At 38.3% G+C, this 23,818-nt stretch overlaps 1 protein-coding gene across 1 annotated transcript; it reads right to left on the bottom strand.

Annotated features, from left to right (window-relative positions):
- Positions 1-1,130: 1,130 nt before the first annotated feature.
- On the bottom strand, positions 1,131-23,818 carry LOC127831712 (palmitoyltransferase ZDHHC1-like). Its single transcript, XM_052356745.1, has 7 exons — positions 23,664-23,818; positions 22,756-23,102; positions 22,170-22,274; positions 13,744-13,868; positions 2,421-2,578; positions 1,923-2,023; positions 1,131-1,351 (listed from the first exon to the last, which is right to left on the bottom strand). Exons 2-5 carry the CDS (start codon positions 23,100-23,102, stop codon positions 2,493-2,495), a joined length of 663 nt encoding a protein of 220 aa, XP_052212705.1. The 5' UTR covers positions 23,664-23,818; the 3' UTR covers positions 1,131-1,351; positions 1,923-2,023; positions 2,421-2,492.

Genomic DNA, 23,818 nt, shown 5'->3' with positions numbered 1-23,818 from the left:
GGAACATCAGAAATATCTTGCCAAATGTGATCCTGGGAAAACATCAAAGCAAAATGTTTATTAAGCGTATGTTCAAGTCACAAACGCTGCATAACAAACGCCAAAATGCATTTGTACACTGTTTTGTTTATTATGTAAAAAGAAAACGATCAAAGTATCATTATTAAATGCTTTTCTGATGCTTAGACATAAATGATTTGCAATGATGCTTACGGTGCATTTTTAAGGTCAAAAGTACTCATGAATTTAAGTAAAGTCCCTATTCTTCTCTAACAACCCTCATACATAAAACAATCAACTACAATAATATATAAACAAAAACTGTGGGTGTGTACTTATAAAATCAATTATAATAAAAAAATCACAAAAAGAGCTGTAGACCATGTAGACTATTGTTTCATGTATAAATTGAATTTAAAAAAAATGACCAAAAAATGTTTCATATAAAAAAGTATGAAAAAAAATCTAAAATAAAAATGTTGTTCTTATGATAAAAAAAGATGTTTCTGTTTGCTCCAAAAACTAGTTGCTCTTCCTTAAACTAAAAGATTTGGAAACCAAAAAAAGGTGGAAATAGGTGTAGGTGTGTTTGTTGTGTTGAGTGTGATACTACAAATGAATTTGGAAGCTGTTGGCTTGGCTTTGACCTCATGGCAGTCTCGTTCACCATTAACAGGGTGGTGCCGTTGAGCTTGTCCATCACCTGGAAACAATGATGATAACAACGTGCAAAATAGTCATCCAAATTCCTTAGCACTAAATATAATATAAACGTCTAATTGTCATACAAATGGTTTTAAAGAACATTAAGCTCAGTTCAACTTTTCACACAAATATATAAACGATTTATTTACCAAGAGTTCATGAAACTTAAGTTTCACGAACAAACATTGTTTTGACATCGTTAGAGAAAAGTAACACAAAACCAGTTTCAACATTTTTGAAGTTCTAAGAGTAGCAATCATCTAAAAAAATAGACCAAAGCAATAATCTTACTGTATCTGAACACTGTTTAAAATAGACCCCACAATAAGTCTTAAATGAATGTGTGTATATATTATGAATTCATACAGCCAGGACTTTCACATGCTTTAAAATTTCACATCAAAACATTTCAATTGAGTACCAGTTTAGAGTTGTTGCTGTTGTTCTCTGCAGGTATGGCGCTGGCAGAGGTGGGTGGGATCTCAACCTTGGACCGGTTCCCCCTCTTGATGTACTTGAGGAAGTTAAAAGATGGCAGGCAGGTTCCCTGCACTGTGTTGTTGGAACTGCTGTTCTTGTGCAGGCAGGTTCCCTGGACTGAGTTGTTGGAACTGCTTTCCTTGTTGTTTGATGGGTTCACTTTGCCCTGTGGATCAGTCACCATTTGTATAAATGAGTAAAGAACCAATAATTTTGTTAGGTTTAATTTTCACTAAGAAGGAAATTAAAAAAAAACGTGCTCTTGAATTGCAATAAGTGTCAACAATCAAAAGGTCTTATTCCCATGCAAGATAAGGATTTATATTGAAATTGCAAGAAGTGTCAACAATCAAAAGGTCTTATTTCTCTTGAAATGTGGATTTATCTTGAATTGCAATAAGTGTCTACAATCAAAGGACTTATTTCTCTTGCAATAAGGATTTATATTGAATTGCAACAAATGTCAACAATCAAAAGGTCTTATTTCTCTTGAAATGTGGATTTCTCTTGAATTGCAGTGTCTACAATCAAAGGTCTTATTTATCTCGCCAGAAGGATTTATCTTGAATTGCAAGAAATGTCAACAATCAAAAGGTCTTATTTCTCTTGCAAGAAGAATTTTATTAAACATCTGAAGGTTTAGCAAATTTTTGGACACCATTACAACAGAAATGTACTGCCAAAAACTTAATAAATTATGAAATAATTCAAAGCACTCCATATTGTCTGTATAGTACCTTCTTTATGTAGCAGCTTGTGGTATTTTTGTTGAGCTTTGCCTGGCTTTTCTCTGGTCTCTCAGCCGTAATAAAGGCAAATGTTGTCAAATTGTGGTAAACTGAAGATGACAGATCATAATTAAGGCAAGCAATATCATCACATTCTGTTTCATTACAATATTAATCATTGCTTATAAGAAATATATGTTATCCTTCAGCCAATAATTGCGTCTAAAGCATTCTAGGATCATGTACAATTATTCAAACATTATTTTATGAAAATGCAGACAAAGGAAAGAGCAGGGAGCTGAGCGCAGCTGCTTGATAATTGATGCTTCCTGCGCATTCCCCTGCCTCTCTTGACTGGTTATCAAAGAAACTTTAACAGTTTGAGAACATTGTCTTAGCTTTGAAAAATTTGAAAGATTTTTGTTTGCACAATTTCACAACATAAATCTCCAATTTGATTCCTAATGTAGAAGGCACAATAAAATAAAGTGGCAGACATCAACTTACTGAGATAGAGGTGGAAACCAAGGAGGTGTGTGATTAAGCCTACAGCTACCACACCCAGTGTGATTAAGACGGCTAACATGGCAAGCCACGCCTCATGAGCACTCTCTGGTAGAGGATTTGGAAGTCCGCATCTTTGTAGTGTAACGTGGCATCCAGGTCTACAATCATACGATTGAGACGACTTGAGTAAATTACTTATGTAGAAAAATATGCACATACAATAATAATAGCCAGTTGTGAAGTAACGCTCAATGTATAAGGTCCAGTCTTGAATGCCTCTCAAATAGTAAAGATCTTGGCATTGAAATAAGAATTATATCTTGTATTGGAATCAGTAGGTAGTTTGATCTTGTAAGTCATTTGCCCGGAGCATTACATTTTCTGCAATTGAAACAAGAGGGCCTGAAGGCCTGAAAGGCCCAAAGTCGCTCACCTGAGATAAAAAGAAATGACCTGTTCTTTGCAGCCCAAGATATCAATGAAACACAATAATGTTCTTACCATGTTTCATGAAGAATGAACAACAACTTCCACTTATCACGACCATTTTCAAACTCGTCCGAGACATTCACATAGCTAATGTTTTGACAAAATTTCATGATGATTAGGCAAAAAATGTGACTTCTAGAGTGTTCACAAGCTTTTTTACTATATAAATATAAGGAAAAAGACCCCCCCCCCCCTGGCGGCCATGTTTTTTTACCAATCCAAACAATTTTCGAACTCAACTGTCTTATCCAGGTGTGGTATTGCGGTCTCGTTCGCTTACGCAAGTGAACCGGTCACGGGATGGTTACGGGTTATGTTTCTTTGTGAGCACTTATGTAATGCGGAAATATTTATTCGACAAACGCTTATTTCCGGTCAGTATGACCTCGCTGATTAGTTTAATTCAATTAACTAAAGGTATTGCCGTTTACTTAAATATAATTTTATAAACATATTATTCAACAGTAGGCTGTTTTACACTCAACAATTTAGAAATATGAAAATGTATCGATTTTATAGTTCATTTCGTTAATATTGTGTATCATTCATTACCGTTTTATTTTCAATTTTCTGACATCGTTTTAATACATAAAGCCTGAAAATGATTAAATCTTGATAAATGAACTCTGCCGATCTCGGCGGGACAGTCCCGCTTTTGGGCCCTTTGTCCCGGCGTCCCGATATGAGACGATTTGTCCCGACATTCGTTAAAAAATGATGTAAGGTCTATAGGTTTCCAATAAATTCAAGCTCTGTTTCGCTAACACTTACCACCGCTAATCCCTATTTTGCCCCCAATTAACAATCCGATTCTACTTCTCGTGTGTACCAGTGTTGTTTATGACACCTTATCAGCGATTTATCGGCTTATTATTGATATTATCAGGCATTCACACCCTGGTGGTCTTCAAGATAGTGGTCGCTTATTGCTATCGATAGTTGTATTATAATGAAATAAATGTTGAAAATGTGTTTGTTTTTGTCTTTGTTTGAAACGGTTTACAAAAGAATTGTTTTGTAAAATAAACTCTACGTCATTAATGAGTCTTTCACATTCAATGTTTAGTTCCAAAATAGCGGAATAATCCGAATGTGCAATATACCAAAATCGCAACAAACAGTCCAATAAGTGATACCCATCCCGTCTAGTGTAATTGGGTGTAATTGTAATAAAAACAACGAGGTGCTATGCATGACAGTTTGACCCTACTCCAATTAAGTTGTTGGCAGTTAAAATGAACACAAAGACGGTTTGCTTCCACCAAAAACCTACCTCGGAAATGTGTACGGCGCATTCCGTGTCAAGCTGATGTAACTGTTAGGTAGATAGTTTACTGTAACCCGTACTTTCAGTGTACTGGATAACCTCCCCTGCGTTAATGTTTGCCATTGAAAGTAATATAATGAGTATTGTTGTCGTAATGTTCCAGATTTTGTACTCTAAAAAAATGAATATTATCTTCGTTGTTTGCTGTTGTCTTATTTAATAAAACTGTTATTGTTATGTTTTAGATTTCATGCTTCATATCAGATGTTTTATGTCTTGAATAAAAGTACCAAGAGTTTTTGTTAGTACTATACTGACTACAGTAAAGGTGGAATGATAGATCGTTTTAGGTGTCCTGCTTTTTGGTCAAATGTCCTGACAATTTTTATGGAATGTCCCGCCTTGGACCTAAAAAATTCTGGCATGTATGCAAATAAGATAGGTAAATCTTGACTTTGAAGGTTATTCTGATTCTGATTTCTATCTCCAGAAACTTATAATTGAAATTATTTCTTTATTGTTTTCATAGAGTATCCATTTGATATGTGTAAACATATCTTAAATATGATTATATAAAGTGAATTATCACGGACGGAATCTTGTTTTGATATGAAGTTCCCATTTAAATTACATATTTTTTTGTTAATTGTTAAAAACATGCATTTAATACTCCTGTGAAATAAAATATATCAAACACTTCAACTAGCTTGTATTACTGACCACTGATATGAACATCTGGCATAGAGCACAGTGAGAGGGTAATTAAGTACCTAGGAATCATGATTCTGTCAGTCTGTGGTCATTATCAATTTGTTCAGGGCAACACATGCTGGTTTTCTAACTGTATCAAACACTACCTGGCTAAGAAAGCTGAGCGGTAAAAAGTTACACACTGCAATGATCAATATCTACAGGGAATTTCTCAAAGATGGCTTATCAGTAATAGTTCCCATTATAGATTAATTGTTACAAACTGATAACACATGTGACAAAACAATAAGTTCAGATTACAACAAGAAATTACAACTTAGCCAAAAATGTCATTATACTTGAAAAATATGCATTTTGAAGTATTTACCCTTTAAGTGTTTGAAACCAAGGGGTCTAACAAATTCTAGAGCAGAAGTAACAAGAAATATCTTTAAAAAAGATATACGGCGTTGATTGTGGTTGCAGTTAATGAAAGGTAAAGACTTCAATGAATGAGATCAAAGATAGCGAATGTCTTTTTCTGTGCAGTTCTTAGCTGCAGCAAACGCAGTACGGGATGATACGCAGAGTATTCGCGGCTTATTTTACATTATTACATATTGCTGGTCATAAACGTATAGATACAAAACAGAAAACCAAAAGAAGAATGGAAGTGAAATTAAAACATATGAGTCAACCGGCCACACGCGAAGTATCCGTATATATTTTAAATATTTATACGCGCGTTCTTCGAACAAACCTGTTTTAGTTGTTTGTCTGGCGTTGCTATTTGATGCGATTTTTAACAGTATCGAGAATCATTGCGCTCATGCTTAATTCATTAGTCAATATGATGGCATAATTGTTGTTAAATTAATTAAAAATAATATTTATCATGGTATTGTTGTAAAACACATTAAGAATCTATTATTGACATACCATATGATATCGCTGGATATCTTCATTTAACATCTGTCTGGTCTAAAGAAAATTCTAGTTCACCTAGTTCACGCTATAGCGTCTTTATTATGTAACGATTATTTTCCTGGCCGCGAACTCCGATCAGCACATAGGGTAGAGACGCAGCAATGACCTGTATGTAAACTCTGACATTCACACACAGTGGCCGCAAATTGACCCGATATACCTCGCGAGTTGAAATGCAATGCATTAAAGTGAGTCTTCCCTTCCACTGCTCTCTATACTTTAACATGTTAACATGTTGACAGGAATATGGAAGTTAGTAATAAATATGAGAAAATAGCCTTTAAGTGCAAAAGTTCTCGCGCTGAAAATCTTCTGAAAATAAAAGGTGGACGCACAAACTTTATTGATGTCGAGATTGAGTGTTAAACTGTTCTATCTATTAAGCCTTTTCATTAGATATAAAATTGTTTCATGCTGAACACGCAGTAAAACAGTGTTACAAAGACGCGGACATGTTTCCAATGTTCTGGTCGTATTCTCAAAACAGCCCATGCAGTCAATGAAGTGTATTCATCTGTACTTGGCCGCGGGAAGTTTTATTTGAATTCTATTGGAGGCTAACAAAGGTCAGGCTAAGGTGAAAAGCTGGCTTAATACAGCTTACGCCGAAAAATAGATTGGGAAACATGACTCAGCAGGTTAAACAAGGGAGATAGATACTGTAAAATTGTGTACATGTTTTTTTTCTTTCGAATTGGGTACGAAAAATTTAAGGTACGGAAAAAAAATTGGGGGAACGGGAAAGTAGTACCTGTGGGGAACTTGACCCACACTCGCACATTTTCGGCCCTTTCCGTCAATGCGGTAATGCGGTCCTACCTTAGTAACGCGCGTCAAAATGTAAGCAAAATATGTACACAAGTCTGTCAGGAATGATTGAATTAACGAAGAAAATCGTGTATTGATGTAAGTTTTTTGAAGAAATGTGCAGAAAATATATTAAACAAGAGCTGTGTTTGTGAAACACAATGCCCCCTGCTGCGCAGCTTTGAAGCCATATATTTTACCTTTGACCTTGAAGGATGACCTTGACCTTTCACCACTCAAAATGTGCAGCTCCATGACATACACATGCATGCCGAATATGGAGTTGCTATCTTCAATATTGCAAAATTTGACCTTTGACCTTGACCTTGAAGGATGACCTTGACCTTTCACTAATCAATATGTGCAGCTCTATGAGATACGCATGCACGCCAATATTGAAAAAGTTATGGCCAATGTTAAAGTTTTCGGACAGACAGACAGACGCTTTATATTTGACATTTGACCTTGAAGGATGACCTTCACCTTCACCTTTCACAACTGAAAATGTGCAGCTCCATGAGATGCACATGTATGCCAAATATCAAGTTGCTATGTTCAATATTAAAAAAGTTATGGCCATTAAAGTTTTCGGACGGACGGACAGACTGACACACTGACTGACAGTTCAACTGATATAGGCCACCCTACCAGCGGAATAAAAAGCAATGGCGATATTTTTCTCAGCCACATAATTGTTAATAGTTTGATATCACAAAATGAAAGTGAAAGTAGAACTGTCAAAAATGACAACCTGTCAACGTGTTGTTTTTGCTGGCACGAGAGGGCGATTACACTCAATGTGTTCACATTTTGACCATAGGCTTTGTCAATGACCTTTATAGTATGGGTAGCTTTGATATTATTTATTGCTATCATGTAACTGCATGATTGTGTATATGTTTACAATACACAAAGCATAAATAATGATATAAATATACTGATTGAGCTTATAATAATCTGAGAACTTATAGCCAGGTCAATTAAGGACTTAAAATACAATTTTGTGTCCTGATTTCATGAAGAAATGACCATGCATGGCCTAGATTTCAAATTCAAGGCCCTGGTGTGACACATTGGTAGCATTACCGTTAAACTGTTACCAGGCTTATGAAATTAGTTTTTATGCTCCCCTTCGAAGAAGAGGGGGTATATTGCTTTGCTCATGTCGGTCTGTCTGTCGGTCAGTCTGTCGGTATGTCGGTTTGTCTGTCGGTCCGTCCACCAGGTGGTTGTCAGACGATAACTCAAGAACGCTTGGGCCTAGGATCATGAAACTTCATAGGTACATTGATCATGACTCGCAGATGACCCCTATTGATTTTGAGGTCACTAGGTCAAAGGTCAAGGTCACGGTGACCCGAAATAGTAAAATGGTTTTTGAATGATAACTCAAGAACGCATACGCCTAGGATCATGAAACTTCATGGGTAGATTGATCATGACTCGCAGATGACCCCTATTGATTTTGAGGTCACAAGGTCAAAGATCAATTTCGCGGTGACCCGAAATAGTAAAATGGTTTCCGGATGATAACTCAACAATGCATACGCCTAGGATCATGAAGCTTCTTGAGTTCTTGATTGATCATGACTCGCAGATGACCCCTATTGATTTTGAGGTCACTAGGTCAAAGGTCAAGGTCACGGTGACCCGAAATAGTAAAATGGTTTTCGGATGATAACTCAAGAACGCATATGCCTAGGATCATGAAACTTCACAGGTAGATTGATCATGACTCGCAGAAGACCCCTATTGATTTTGAGGTCACAAGGTCAAAGGTCAAGGTCACGGTGACCCGAAATAGTAAAATGATTTTCGGATGATAACTCAAGAACGCTTTTGCCTAGGATCATGACACTTCATAGGTACATTGATCGTGACTCACAGATGACCCCTATTGATTTTCAGGTCACTAGGTCAAAGGTAAAGGTCACAGTGACAAAAAAACGTATCACACAATGGCTGCCACTACAACGGACAGCCCATATGGGGGGCATGCATGTTTTACAAACAGCCCTTGTTATTATGCCCCCCTTCGAAGAAGAGGGGGTATATTGCTTTGCTCATGTCGGTCTGTCGGTCGGTCGGTCTGTCGGTCGGTCCGTCCACCAGGTGGTTGTCAGACGATAACTCAAGAACGCTTGGGCCTAGGATCATGAAACTTCATAGGTACATTGATCATGACTCGCAGATGACCCCTATTGATTTTGAGGTCACTAGGTCAAAGGTCAAGGTCACGGTGACCCGAAATAGTAAAATGGTTTTTGAATGATAACTCAAAAACCCATACGCCTAGGATCATGAAACGTCATGGGTAGATTGATCATGACTCGCAGATGACCCCTATTGATTTTGAGGTCACTAGGTCAAAGGTCAAGGTCGCAGTGACCCGAAATAGTAAAATGGTTTCCGGATGATAACTCAACAATGCATATGCCTAGGATCATGAAACTTCATGGGTAGATTGATCATGACTCGCAGATGACCCCTATTGATTTTGAGGTCACTAGGTCAAAGGTCAAGGTCATGGTGACCCGAAATAGTAAAATGGTTTTCGGATGATAACTCAAGAACGCATATGCCTAGGATCATGAAACTTCACAGGTAGATTGATCATGACTCGCAGAAGACCCCTATTGATTTTGAGGTCACAAGGTCAAAGGTCAAGGTCACGGTGACCCGAAATAGTAAAATGATTTTCGGATGATAACTCAAGAACGCTTTTGCCTAGGATCATGACACTTCATAGGTATATTGATCGTGACTCACAGATGACCCCTATTGATTTTCAGGTCACTAGGTCAAAGGTCAAGGTCACAGTGACAAAAAACCTATCACACAATGGCTGCCACTACAACGGACAGCCCATATGGGGGGCATGCATGTTTTACAAACAGCCCTTGTTATTGAACTATCTAAAGAAAACTAAATCAGGCACTGATTTTTCTTGTTTTAATACAGTCATAGATCAGTTGTGGCCTCTGGGTAATGACCAATTTTTGCTTACTTGTCACACCCTTAAAACTTTACACACGTCTATAATAGCAAATCTGGATTTAGGCGATCTTCAATGGTACATTTAAACTTTAGCTCTGTTACAAGAGTGCTGGTAAAGTCCAGTCACATATTTAAATCTAGGCCATGTCAAAATCAAAGTGTCAAAGACAAATGAAAGATGCGTTCATTAATTATTGTCTAGTTGTTTACTACTGCTGTAAGTTTTTATATAATATGACTGATGAACATCATGTGAGAGAAAATTCACATTACCATTGTATATCAGGTTTAGCAGCCTTTTAGATAACAAAGTATGCTAGTTTTCAATGTCGCTTCTGGGGATCAAACCCGTAGGGCTTTTAGGAAGATTCTGAAATTTTCAATCCCTCGAGAGCAACCAAACCAAAAATTAAGTCAAATATTGCCGACTCGGTTTTTTTAGTCGGTTCATGAGGGATAATGGAGCTTGATTGGTCATTGTCGGCTCTGGTACTTCTTACATGTACCCCGGGTACTCTTAAGTATACTTACATGTACCCTGGGTACTACAAGTATACTTACATGTACCCCAGATACGGTAAATAAACGTAATTGTACTCGGTCCATATTAGACTGGACCAGAGTTGTATTCGCGCCCAAAATCCGATGTCGTAAAACGTGCAACTGATTATCTTAAACACACTTCTCTTCAAAAAACACTGCATCAACATGCTTTTTGAGTATGTGTTCTGATAGTATAGAGGCCTTTCTACAGAAAATTGACATAAATGTGTATATATAATTATTACAAAAAAATAGTCGACAACGACTGATTTAGGGTTAAATTTCCCGGGTACATTTTAGTATATTTACCGTACCCGGGATACATGTAAGTATACTTAAGAGTACCCGGGGTACATGAACGTAGTACCTGAGCCGACAATGAACAATCGAGCGATACTGGAAGGTGCAACATCTCTCACGCCCCCTAGCATCGCCTTTAGCAGTATTCAATTCTCAACAGGAAAGTGCTGGAGTCATTGATCCCGAGGGACAAGAAAAACAATTGATTAATGTTCAAAATAAATAATTTGATTAATGAAATTCTATTATTTGAGCCAGGTCACAGGAAAAGTGCAGTCAAATCAGTATCCAATTAAATTATTTGTTATTGTCAGAAAAACACTTTTAAGCAAACAGCTTTCAAGCGAATGCAGGCTGATCTAGATCCAAACTGGCCACAATCGCCTTAATGTCTCTTTTACTGTGACACAGTTCATTTAACTATAAAATGATAAAAAGTACTAACACTAAGAAAGAGTACAAACCAGTAAAGAGTTTGAAATCAATGTTGAATTTCAGGACAGCTTGGTGATCTGCAAATCCCCGATGAAATGTTGATATCGGGTATCATAGTCTTTCAATAAGTCGCAAAATGCTCAAATACAATTTATAAAGCACAATGTGACTTATATTGATAACTAAAAATACCAGTATGCCAGTTTTGCCGTGTCTAGTCAATATAAATTGCCGCCATAGAGTCTTTTGATGATTTTTGCTTTGGCAGACTCTTGGCTTCTGAACGCGAATTATTTCAGCTATGCCGTGTCAAGCTGTTACGATCCAGAAAGTCCTTCATTCACATCAAGTATATATCCTTCGAATTCCAACTATTGTTGTCATAAGCGGAGATTTAGTGAAGAAATAATTCATATATCCCAAATGACAGCTTCTAAATAGCGAAACAAGCCAATTTATGCAGTAAGAAAGTTTTGAATCGAGACTCTCATGGGGGCGGCCATTGTTGAATGTTGAAACACGAACGACAACTCTGCTAGGAGAATGTTATCAATGACGAGCAATCTCCTACGCAGTGGCGAATGCAAAAGGGAAGTACCTGAAAAATCGAGTTATCTCAATCGGACTGGCTCGGTCTTTTACATAGGTCGCCACTGTGAATTTTTTTTATGGTTATCATACCTTGAACAATGCTGTTCCAGCATCGACAATAATGACTAAAACAATTATGTTAATTATGAAAATTCTGTGTTATGAAAAATTAAATAATACAATTAATGGCACATAATAATGACATAATAAAACCAAACTTTACTACACAGGAAACAAGTGTTCTGACCAAAGTTCATGACGATTGGGCAACTGAATTAAATAAATAATTTTAAAGAGGTTATGAATTAATGGTGTTATTTAATTTTAAGAATCTATAGATTATTGCAAGTTTAATATGCAAAATAGGAAGGATATTAAATTAACATTGCCTTCATTGTAAGAATACATTAAAGCAGCACTTCATAACATAACTAGAGTGATAACAAGGTTTTACTATAGTCATATATGAATAAATGCCCCGCCCCCTAGCGGCCAAGTTTTTCAACCAACCAGCATCATTTCAAACTCGTCAAAGATATCATTGGGATGAATGTTCTGACCAAGTTTCATGAAGATCGGACAATAAATGTGGCCTCTAGAGGGTTAACAAGATTTAAATCTAGCCATATAAGGAAAAATGACCCGCCCCTTGGCAGCCATGTTTTTCAACCAAAGGCTACCATTTTTGAACTCATCCAAGATATAATTGGGACAAATCATCTGAGCAAGTTTCATGAAGATTGGACAATAAATGTGGCCTCTAGAATGTTAACAAGGTTTTACTATAGCCATATAAGGAAAAATGCCCCGCCCCCTGGCGGCCATGTTTTTCAAACCACCGGCATCATTTTCAAACTCATCCGAGATATTATTGCGATTAATCTTCTGACCAAATTTCATGAATGTTTGGGCAATAAATGTGGCCTCTAGAGTGTTAACAAGATTTTACTATAGCCATATAAGGAAAAATACCCCGCCCCTTGGCAGCCATGTTTTTCAAGCAAACGTAACCTTTTTCGAACTCTTTCAAGATATCATTAAGACCAATCTTCTGACCAAAATTCATGAAGATTGGACAGTAAATGTGGCCTCTAGAGAGTGAACAAGGCAAATGTTGACGTCGCACAACGGACGACAGACAACGGACGATGGACAAAAGCCGATCACAAAAGCTCACCATGAGCAGGTTGTGCTCAGGTGAGCTAAAAAAAGACACGTTTTTTTGTGACAAACATAGGCATCTAGGCAGATGGATTGTCAAATTAGGTATAGAGTGATTGACAGAAATCATTAACTGTAGTTAAAACTTACAGTTGCTTTGTTTTAATAAATTATATGCCAAGTAACCACGGCAGCAACATTTGATATAAATAGTTAAGTGAATGATCATCGTCCATTGTCTGTGATGCTCAATAGGTGGTTGTCGACTCAGGTACTTCTTAAAGTACAGGGAGTACTCTTATACTTATCTTACTAGTATACTACAAAGTACTACAGGTTCAGAAACTACGGCTTTAGGCATCTGTCATTACTCTCGGGTACTTTTTAGTATATTTTCTGTACCCCTTTTTAAGTAGAACATGAGCCAAAATAGACCAATCATGATTGTTCAATTGGTAGCTTTTGGCTCAGTAACTACTTAAAAGTATCCAAGGTATTTTTAAGTGTATTAAAATTTACCACTGGTAGAAAAAATACACTGTAAGGCAAGCAGCCATACTTTGGGCTCCTTTTTAGTATATTTTTCATTACTAGGGTACTTTGTAGTATACTTAAGAGTACCCCGGGTGCCTTTAAGTAGTACCTGAGCACAAAATGACCAATCTCGCGTCACAGATTGGCAATCACCTTTTCTCATAGTGATGCAATAAGCAAAAGAGCTGAGACATTATTTATATACAACCCATAAATGCCTATGCACCTTTTGATAAGCTTCCCTTGACACGTTACATTACTACAGCTGAGTGTAGCTGTCACGGACTCCCTTATGTTTGTTTCTGGATATGTTGAAGAGGATTAAAGTCATTATTATCTTTTTATCTCAAATTATGAATTATTTCAAAGTGGTGTTAAACAAGGAGTGTGCAGGCTTGTTGAATAAGGAACCTCTCCTTTCCCAGCGAAAAGTGACTTCCACATGCTAAATTAGGGAGATGGCACAAGTCAAAAGGTACAAAGTTCAAGTCATACTGTCATAATAATTTGTAATAGTTGTACCTCGATATGGCTGCAGAATGTTTCTGTCGTTTTTGTCAGTGAAGTATGTGATGAATTCCATCACAGCAATACCGGTGACCAAGACAAGAGCAACAAGAGCCGTGGCAAGTGTTGCTATGTACCATCTGGAAACAAAAACAGAATATCAGCATAATGAGTGTGTCAAATGGTCTGTTGATGCGTCTTGTGTGTAGTGTTGGGCCCTGCGTGCTTGTCACCTTCGCTTTCAGCCTATACCGCTGGCTAGCCCTGTGCGAAAATGAAGCTGAAGTGCGTAAGTCTTCACTGCCAGTACATAGCCTCTCTACAGACAAGTCCTATGTAGTGCCTCCTAGTTGCGACACACGTCAACTGAGTACCTCGCGGCCTCAGGCTGAACTACAGGGACTCGGAGGTGGTCTGCCCCCAGACATGCGGCATGCCAGGCCCACCGGCGTATGGAAATGCCCTGATGCCCATGAACAGACCCCCAGCCAAAGGGTAAAATGGCCCCTGTGTTCCCAGGGATATAAGGTTCCCCGCCTACAGGGTTAAGTAGGAAACCACTGCCTTGTGGTTTGTCGTTGGATCGGCAAAGGCTAAGGGTGAGGTAACCCCGACAGAAAACCTAGGGAGTTGAAATCGGAGACGTTAGGCCATTGGCACTCCCTTAACAAACCATGACGTCATGTACATCGCTATGTCTACACAATCAACCGGTGTTACTCGATGTGGTGCTGAGTCTCTGAGATCCCACCAGGGAGATTCAGTGCCGGGCTCTGAGCCTCGACAGAGTCCACCCACAGCTACTGGGGGTCCCTCCTTCATTCTACAAAAAGCCAAGAGAAGAGGAGGAAAGAAAGCTGGCTACAATAAGCCTAGGAGGAGAAAAGACCAACATCATCCTTTCAAGGTGATGCATTGGAACGCAGAAGGAGTCTTTAACAAAAAGACAGAGCTAGAACATATCCTTCATGAACAGGACATAAATGTCTGCTGCATTCAGGAAACTCATCTGCAGCCAGCGAAATCCTTCAAGGTCAGAGGATACCAGAGTTTCCGATGTGACAGAGAAGGCAGAAAGAAAGGAGGCATCCTGACATTAGTCCGGAACAACATCAATGTAGTCCAGACTAAAACGCATATGGATGACTCTGAATTCCAGGTTCTGAGTCTCAGGAAGAACGATTTCAATCTGAAGCTAGTGAATCTCTACTCTCCAAATGACAAAGCTCTTTCCCTAGACAGTATCCCAACAGAAGAATCTAACTTCATTGTTGTTGGCGACTTCAACAGTCATTCACAAAGCTGGGGATATGACCACATGGACCGACGCGGAGAGGAAGTGGAGAACTGGCAAGATGAAAACAAGCTTAATCTTATCAACCAGCCTGAAGATCTGGCAACTTTCTACTCTAGGAGATGGCACACAACGTCGACCCCTGACTTAGCTTTCTGCACTGCAGATATCCAAGGGCATATCAAGAGAGAAGTCTGTGAACAACTAGGAGGAAGCGACCATCGTCCAGTTCACCTCATCATAAACCATTCTACCTCTTCATCCTCAAGCATCCCCAGATGGAACTACAAGAAGGCCGACTGGACCTTATACAAACGTCTGAGTGATGACCTCTGCAGAGATATCAGAGTGGATGGTAGAGATATAAACAAAGTTGTGAAAGACTTCAATGCATGCATACTAAACGCAGCACAGAAGGCGATACCACGTGGGGCCAGAAAAGACTACAAGCCATACTGGAGTAGGGAGTTGGAAGACCTCCAGACTAAGTTGACAGAAGCCAGGGTGGAAGCAGAAAGCAACCCCTCACAAGAAAGCAACCTCTCACTACAGCGAGCCAAGGCCAAATTCCTGCGGCACAAACTTGAAGCCCAGAGAAAGAGCTGGAGAAACAAAACAGCATCACTCAACCTGGAGCGAGATGGCCGTAAGCTGTGGAGGTTAACGAAACAGCTGAATGACGATGAAGTCCAAGCAAGAGGCTCAGTAACTCTGGAAGAGAATGGAGAGCTGCTGACAGGCAAACAAGCGGCAAATGTCTTTGCCAGCAACTACAAAGATGTCAGTGACATTCCTGTCAGTAGAGAGAGACAGAGAGAAGTAAGAAGAGAACAAAGGGACAGGAAAACAGATGATGTGACATCAGACCGCATGAGCCAAAGCCTGACCCTGCACGAACTACAGACAGCAGTCAGGCAGCTGAAATTAAAGAAGTCTCCAGGACCAGACAATGTGACCAATGAAATGATCACCCATCTAGGCAGTTCAGCAATGCACAAACTCCTAGACATCTTCAACCACAGCTGGACACAAGGCCAACTTCCCCAAGTCTGGAAAGAGGCCATTATGATACCTATCAACAAGAAAGGCAAGGATCCGAAGCAGGCTGGAAGCTACCGTCCAATAAGCCTCACTAGCTGTGTTGGGAAGACGATGGAGAGAATTGTAAATGCACGCCTTAAATGGTATCTGGAGACGAACGACTTACTTGCAAAACAACAAGCTGGATTCAGGCAATTCCGCTCCACCGAGGACCAGACTACCTACCTGGCACAAGAAATTGAAGATGCTTTCCAGGAACAGAAGGTTGTCCTGACAGCATGGATAGACCTTCAAAGGGCCTTCGATAAAGTCTGGACTGACGGACTCCAAGTCAAACTGATGAGGAATGGAGTTGGAGGAAACATGCTGAAGTGGATCAAGTCCTATCTATTCAACAGAAGGGCAAGAGTCAGCTTGAACCAAAGAAGCAGTAAGAAGTTCCTTCTACGGCACGGTGTCCCACAAGGAGGAGTCCTGTCCCCGACGCTCTTCTTACTCTTCATCAACGATCTTGTGTCTGAATTGCCAAGGGGAGTGAAGGCGGCACTTTATGCTGATGATCTTGTGTTATGGTGCAAAGAAGAGCATGCCACCACAGCCACATACAGAATGCAAGAAGCAATAGACAAACTTACCGCATGGGCTGAAGACTGGTGTGTAATGATCAACAAAGAGAAATCATCCACCACACTATTCACATTGTCATCAAAACAGAAAGCAGGGACGGTGAGAATGGGAGACACTCCTATGACTGAAGCAGACGAGACCACGTACCTGGGAGTCACCTTTGACAAGAGGCAAACGTGGAAGCCACACCTCATGAAAGCAGAAGGAAAGGCCCGAAGAAAACTTGCAATGATGCGAAAGCTTGCGGGAACTACATGGGGGGCAAATGAGCACATACTCAAGACAGTCTATCAAGGCACAGTGAGACCCCAACTAGAGTATAGTTCCCCCACATGGTCTTCCACAGCCAAATCCAATCGCCAGGCTCTGGATAAAATCCAGAACCAAGCTCTGCGCATCATGACAGGAGCAACCAAGTCCACACCAATTGCCTTCATGGAAAAGATAACAGGAATACAACCACTTCAAGAAAGAAGAGATGTCAAAATCCTGCTTCAGACAGAGAAGTATAAATGTCTTACGGATCACCCCATGTCAGCCAGAGTTAAAGGGTACACCAAAAATCGGATCAAGCGTAGCAGCTTTGTACACGAAGCTAAGAAGCTGGACAAGGCCTATGCAACGGATCTGACCATCCCCACCACTCCGCTTGGTCAAGAAGACATCATAGATCCATTACAAAATGACCTGTCAAATGTTGCAGTAAGATCCAGTGTTCCTCACCTACAGCCAGGTAAACAAGAGGATGAGCATATCAGAAAGAGCCTCACACTTGCCATGATCGATGACGAATACCCAAGAGAGGCATGGACTCATGTCTACACAGACGGTTCTGCCACTAGAGCAGTCATAAATGGAGGTGCTGGCATCGTCATTCTGTACCCATCCGGAAAACGAGAAACACATCATGCAGCAACCAGAACACACTGTAGCAACTACAGAGCAGAGACTTTAGCCCTCATGAAGGCAGTGTCAATGATTGAAGACTCGACCGAAGATGTCAACTCGATAGTCTTCTTTACAGATGCCATGTCTGTATTAGAAGCCCTGACCAACAACAAGGTTCCTCAGCTTGCAAATGCCTTACAAAGAATCAGCACCAACCTAAACGTGACCCTCCAGTGGATCCCAGCACACTGTGGAGTGGCCGGAAATGAAGATGCTGACCAACTGGCAAAACAAGGTGCTCAGTTAGATCAGCCACCTGTGCAAGTAAGCTACAAGGAGAAAGTTACCATCATTAAATCACTTACCCGGCCAAGACAAGAGGCAGATGCATATCATCTCCTAAGCAGGGCAGAGCAAGTGATAATGGTCAGACTCCGATCAGGGCACAACCGACTCAATGCACACATGCATAAAAAATACAGACTGGCCCCGTCACCGACCTGTCCGTGTGGCACAGAAGACCAAACAGCTGAACACATCCTCCAAAGATGTAAACGTCACGACCAGGAGCGAGCTACAAAGTGGCCCCAGGACACAACCCTCCATCAGAAACTTTATGGAGACGTGGATGACCTGAGACGGACCACATCATTTATTGAAGAAACTGGTGTGATCGTGTAGAGCGAACGCCAAGAAGAAGAAGAAGCATAATGTGAGGTAGCAGTGGCATAGCATATGGTGGTCCATATAGCCATAAGGAAGTCCCAGCTCTAATCCCAACTCCAAGAGGAACTTCAAAATGTCCTCCAATGACACCAAGCACTGGTTCTTCTCAGGAAACAGACTCAAGAGTTTCTCAATAAGCCTTAAGCTTTGGATACAATAAAGCTAAACAATAACCAGGTTTAAACTTGGAACAGAACATTAAGTTTATGCATGATATATATATGGACCTGTCCCCGGAATCGTATTATCAAATTTGAGAATCTGACCACATTCTTAAAAAGCTGCCAATAGGATGTCAAAGAAATACAGTGAAATCTTGCTATTAAGACCGACTGTGGGACTTTTGAAAAGTGGTCTTAATAGCGAGGTGGTCTTAATTCTGAGTTTCCATGAATTTTAATGGAAAGATGACACAAATGGTAAGTAGTCAATGAACTTGTATCTTTTTGCAAGAAATATAACAGTAATAAATCAATACATTGTACATTATATAGTATTTTAAGCTTTTCAAACAAGAAGTGAAACATAATTTTCATCATGATACTATCCTTTTCTCTTTACTTAAAGGAACAGTTCATTGTTGTTTGCTTAGTAGCCTTTTTACTTTAATCACCCGTTTTTCTAAGGGTAATTTCTATTATTAGCGATTTTGTTCAATGGCAAATGCAATTTTGCCACAACATGGTCAATTGGTTTTCTCTGCATAAAAATCTAATAAAGCAGATAAATGTCAAACAATCAATTGACAGAACGGAGCCAAGAAAAAACGTTTGGAAGGACGGAAATTACAAATTAACACACTTGGGTCTTTCCAATGCTGAATAAATCAACCAACTGCCGTTGAGATTTTCCATTACTGCGGTTGATTGAATCAATATTTTCTTTTAAACACAACTCTTTCCGTTTTCAATAACAATATGGCATGCAGGTTGGTTTATATACCCATCACAAACATAATAATCTTATTATATTATCCTTACTGTTATTTTATTCGCCAAACAATAACCAATTTTCCCATCTAAGATACTATTAACTAATTATCAATCAAGAATAAAGGGTTAAATTGATAATAACAAGGGCCAAAAATATAATCCTTGCCAAAAAAATTATCATAAAATGTCATTAATTTAATGTCACAACACCCAATAAAGTAAGTTGTGAAAATCACTTGTCATTTAGTGGGTGTCCATTACCAGCAATTTTGTTGATTGGTATTGATTAAAGATGTCGTTTTTGCTGATTAGGGGGCTGGCCTATTAGTGAGTGTAACGACTATTGAAATATAGCAGGAAAAGTTCACGACTCAACAATAGTGGTCGTCTTAGCAAGTTGGTTGTAAAGAGTTTTTACCGTAAGTTAAATTTATAAATTCTTATCACAACTTGTTCCATTTATTTTGTACTTGTATTAAGGTGAAAAGCATGTTTGAACGGTCAAATCACAAGTGCTTATGAAGTCATGGATACTTGAGCCCGGTACTCTAAAATATACTACAATATACCCTAAGTACAGAAAATACGCTTAAAGGCAACCAACCATACTCCGGAGTACTTTTTTGTATATTTTCCGTACCCTGGTACTTTGTAGTATACTTAAGAGTGTCTGGAGTACTTTAAGGAAGTACCTTAGCCAACAATTATTTCAGACTCAACATCAACACTGACATTCTCCTTGTTAAATTATTATTGTTATTAATGCCTTTAATTTATATTAAATATTGCATCCAAAACTGTTTCAATATGATAAGTGTCATGATGTACCATGATGTCTTTTGACGCTTGGGAAAACGCAATTCAATTCAGCTGATTCCCATTGGTGCCCACAAAATAAGAGACACAAAATTTAATCAAAGCCAATCTATAACAACACCACCAAACACAGTTCCTTTCCCTAGAAATTAACAAAATATGATTTAAATTGCAGAAGAAATGGATTAAACACAAGTAAAATTATAAATCTTTTAAGGGTCCAATATAGTATCAATACTCCAATTTAGGCTTTTTTGTACTTCAAAATTTGGATAAATGGTCAGAAAGTCGTATTTGGAATGGTACAGTTTGCCACTTCCAGGGCTCGAATTTAACTTTTCTTTCTACTAGCAAAAGATTGCGAGCAGCTTAAATACCAGATCGCAAAATCAAAAAACATTCTCGCAAATTTTGCTGGAAACATAAATAAAAGCAAGTTCGGACATTAGTACTATTAAAACTAAATAAAATATGACATCAACCACAAGTTTTGGTGTTATATATAAAGTTCTTTTTCCCACTTTTTCACTGTTTTCGTGGAAGAATTAAATTTCTGTTTTTATTCTCACAACTTAACGGTTAACTTTGCTTTATATTTCGTATTGTTATTTCAATGTGTGGGCAAAAAAAATAGTTATTTATCACTTTGACGACATGACTGTTCAGCTTTTTGTCTTTTAAAGTGAACATGTGTGGATAATCGACTGTTTCATTATCTTTGTATCAATACCATCCGCATATATGTACTATAAGTATACCAGTCTACATACAATGTGCGAGCTTCCGCATATGGGTATTCAGACATTCTATTTATTGACCTGCGGTTTAGCATTGAGAGCATTTAAGAAATAATATTTTTCTATCATGGTTTGTTGTCGAATAACCCTCAGTAAGGAGTATAGATGCGTAGGAATTAAATCACAAGTGCGAAGCACGAGTGATTTGATAACACGCATCTATACAACTTACTGCGGGTTATTCGACAACAAACCATCATAGAAAAATATTATTTTGATTCTAACACGATTCTGATTGATTTGGTTAAAGTTTTAGGACGTGAACTATATTTTTCAATACGCCACCCTTCTTAGTACAAAGTTCACTATTTAGTGACGTCATTGAATTGTACAAACATATGACGTCGTTTTCATTCATAAATATTTTGCAAATGACGTCACTTTCATTGAAAACAACAATTGTAGAAACTTAATGACGTCACGTTTATAGATGCTACTGAAAAGCTGACATGCTATAAATGTTTTCTGAATTACACTTCCTAACCAATAACATTCTTTGTAGGTGTGGTTATGCCACTTATCACCAAATATACAATTTGTTGTTTCATAACATTAATATACATGCTACATTTATTACATTTCTTTTAGGGCGGGTTTTAGCACGTGCATTTACCTGCAATATTTTCTTTATTTATTCGGAACTATTTTCGAAACATTAAGCTCCGCCCATAAGGTATTGCAGAATAACCCACACTTGATTTCCTTCTTTGTCTATAGAAAACAAGTGGCGTGCCGTTTTAGAATTAGCAATATAACTCTTTTTTTTTCACTATTTCTTCACTCGCAAAAAAAATCTAGTGGCTTCAAACTTAGCTCGCAATCTGTATTTTTCACTCGCATTTTGCGAGTGTGCGAGTGTTAATTTCGAGCCCTGACTTCCCAACTATATAGAGTAAAAACACTGAGACTGTAAGGCTTATATGAGAAGGCTTGATATGTTTAGTTATGGTAACAGTGAAGGTACCAAAGAAGCACTATACACAGCATACAGTATTGGACCACTCTTGGATATGGATTTAAATGGTTATATGCAGTTAGATTTATATAATATATAGTATGACAATTTTTTACCAAAAAGTATACCTTAATAGATATATTATATTATTGGCTCTAACATCTAGCACTCCAAGTCAGTAAAATATGTCATTTTGTGGTCTACTTTCACATATATAAATGCAACAGAATGCAATATTTGACATACTTTTACTACTTAAAGTATGGTATTAAATATTTCAGTTAATATTCGAAGGTAACTTCGCACACAAAGTTTTTACATATGTATGACTATCAGACAATTACTTCTTATGTAATAAATGTTACCTGTAGTTCTTGCCTCCTATGCAGGTGTTCAACCATGGACAGTGATGGTCGAAATTCTTGACACATTTATTGCATTCTCTACAGTGCCTTATTTTACTATCCTTGCTGGAAAATAACATTAAAAAATGTCAGTGAAAATGACAGGTACACATCATGCATAATAGACAATTTGCATGAACAGTTAATAAGAAGTAAGACAGCTTTAGTTTCTTAACGATTTACAAATACATGCGTAAATTCTTTACATGAGAATACCACATTAAAACCACAAAATGGAAAGTCTGTCATATAAAAATAATACCGATTGTTGTTCACAGTTACGCTCACAGTCACAGATATGTCTTTTGAGAGAAGGACATTTTAAAAAGTTATTCAGGAATTTCATTTGAAGCAGAAATTCAGAATCCTGCTTTTTGAAAATTGCAAGCTACTCATTTTAGACTCAGACATGCATTTATTTGATGCTCTTGCTTTTGCATCAGCCATTTTCACAAGCAACTATACTGCCAGTAACCACAAAAGCTCTGCCTGAGGACTTTTTACCCCTGACTGTAAGCTAAAAGGAAACAAATTAGCAACGACTTACTAGTACCCAACGTCCACTTGACAGACGTTACAATGGCCATCTTCTATGACGAAACTATGCTTAGCTCTGTTGAATTTGACTTTTGGCAATTTGGCCTGAAGCACCTTATCATCACACGGGTCGATGGTTAAAGTTGCCACGTGGACAATAAGGTGCACGAAGATCACCACCCCCGGCACTGCGTGAGCTGCAGGCTGCCAGGAGTTGTGAAGCGCAGGCACCAGTGTCGTAAAATGTAATACTCCGAAAACCACCAGTACCACCCAGGCTATCACCTGGGTGATATGGGGTGGAAGAGTACATCCGTTCTTACGACTAGGTTCAGTTAAGGCCTCTACATCCGCCATCTGAAGTAAAAATAAACACCAAACCTTAAATCTCGATTTGATTCTTTAGTATAAGAATCCTTACTTTACTTTTATTTACTCTTGCAGAAAGTTAAGTTGTGGTGTGAAAATACTATGATGGAATTGGGTTATTTTGCTGTTGGACAAGCAAATTTGTTCCTTCTTTTTTGTCCATAGATAAATACAATTGCAACAAAATTACAGTGCATATTATATGCATTTAGGCTATCATTGCAGCGTATGTTGTTTATTAAAAATTATTTGATAATTTTCTTGAGCTTTTCATAATAAGAATGTTTGTTCTTTTAAAATTCCACAATTATTAATAGCAGATTTCACAGTGGGTATGCATTAAATTTGGTTCATTTCTTTATGCGTTGTGAAATATAAATACTAGTTAGCAAACTTTTCACAGGTTCTTGCTTAAGGATTATATAGCCTAAAGATGGGTTATTTCTATAGCCTTAAGATGGGTTATATCCCTTTGGAACAAAACAGTAGCAGACGAATGTTATTTTATTGAAACACATTGATAATACAAGTAATTAAGCTTAAACCTACCTTAACGGATGAGTCCCAAATAACCCCATGGTGCACGACAGTTGAACTTTCATTTAACGCACATTAAACAAATATTTCCGAAAACGAAACGTGACAGTGTTGCTTCCTTGATAAACAAGAGAGGCTGATATGAAACCATAGTGAAAAAATAGTTC

The sequence above is a fragment of the Dreissena polymorpha genome, chromosome 5, assembly GCF_020536995.1.
Source record: "Dreissena polymorpha isolate Duluth1 chromosome 5, UMN_Dpol_1.0, whole genome shotgun sequence".
Taxonomy (NCBI): domain Eukaryota; kingdom Metazoa; phylum Mollusca; class Bivalvia; order Myida; family Dreissenidae; genus Dreissena; species Dreissena polymorpha.
The sequence above is the reverse complement of the archived record's forward strand: the minus strand, read 5'-3'. Positions and strand labels throughout refer to the sequence as shown.

Coding starts and splice junctions, on each gene's coding strand:
- LOC127831712 (XM_052356745.1), bottom strand. CDS start 23,102: ATGGCGGATGTAGAGGCCTTAACTGAACCTAGTCGTAAGAACGGATGT. Junction 22,275..22,755: donor CAAGTGGACGTTGGGTACTA/GTAAGTCGTTGC, acceptor GTTATTTTCCAG/CAAGGATAGTAAAATAAGGC. Junction 13,869..22,169: donor ATAGGAGGCAAGAACTACAG/GTAACATTTATT, acceptor TTTTGTTTCCAG/ATGGTACATAGCAACACTTG.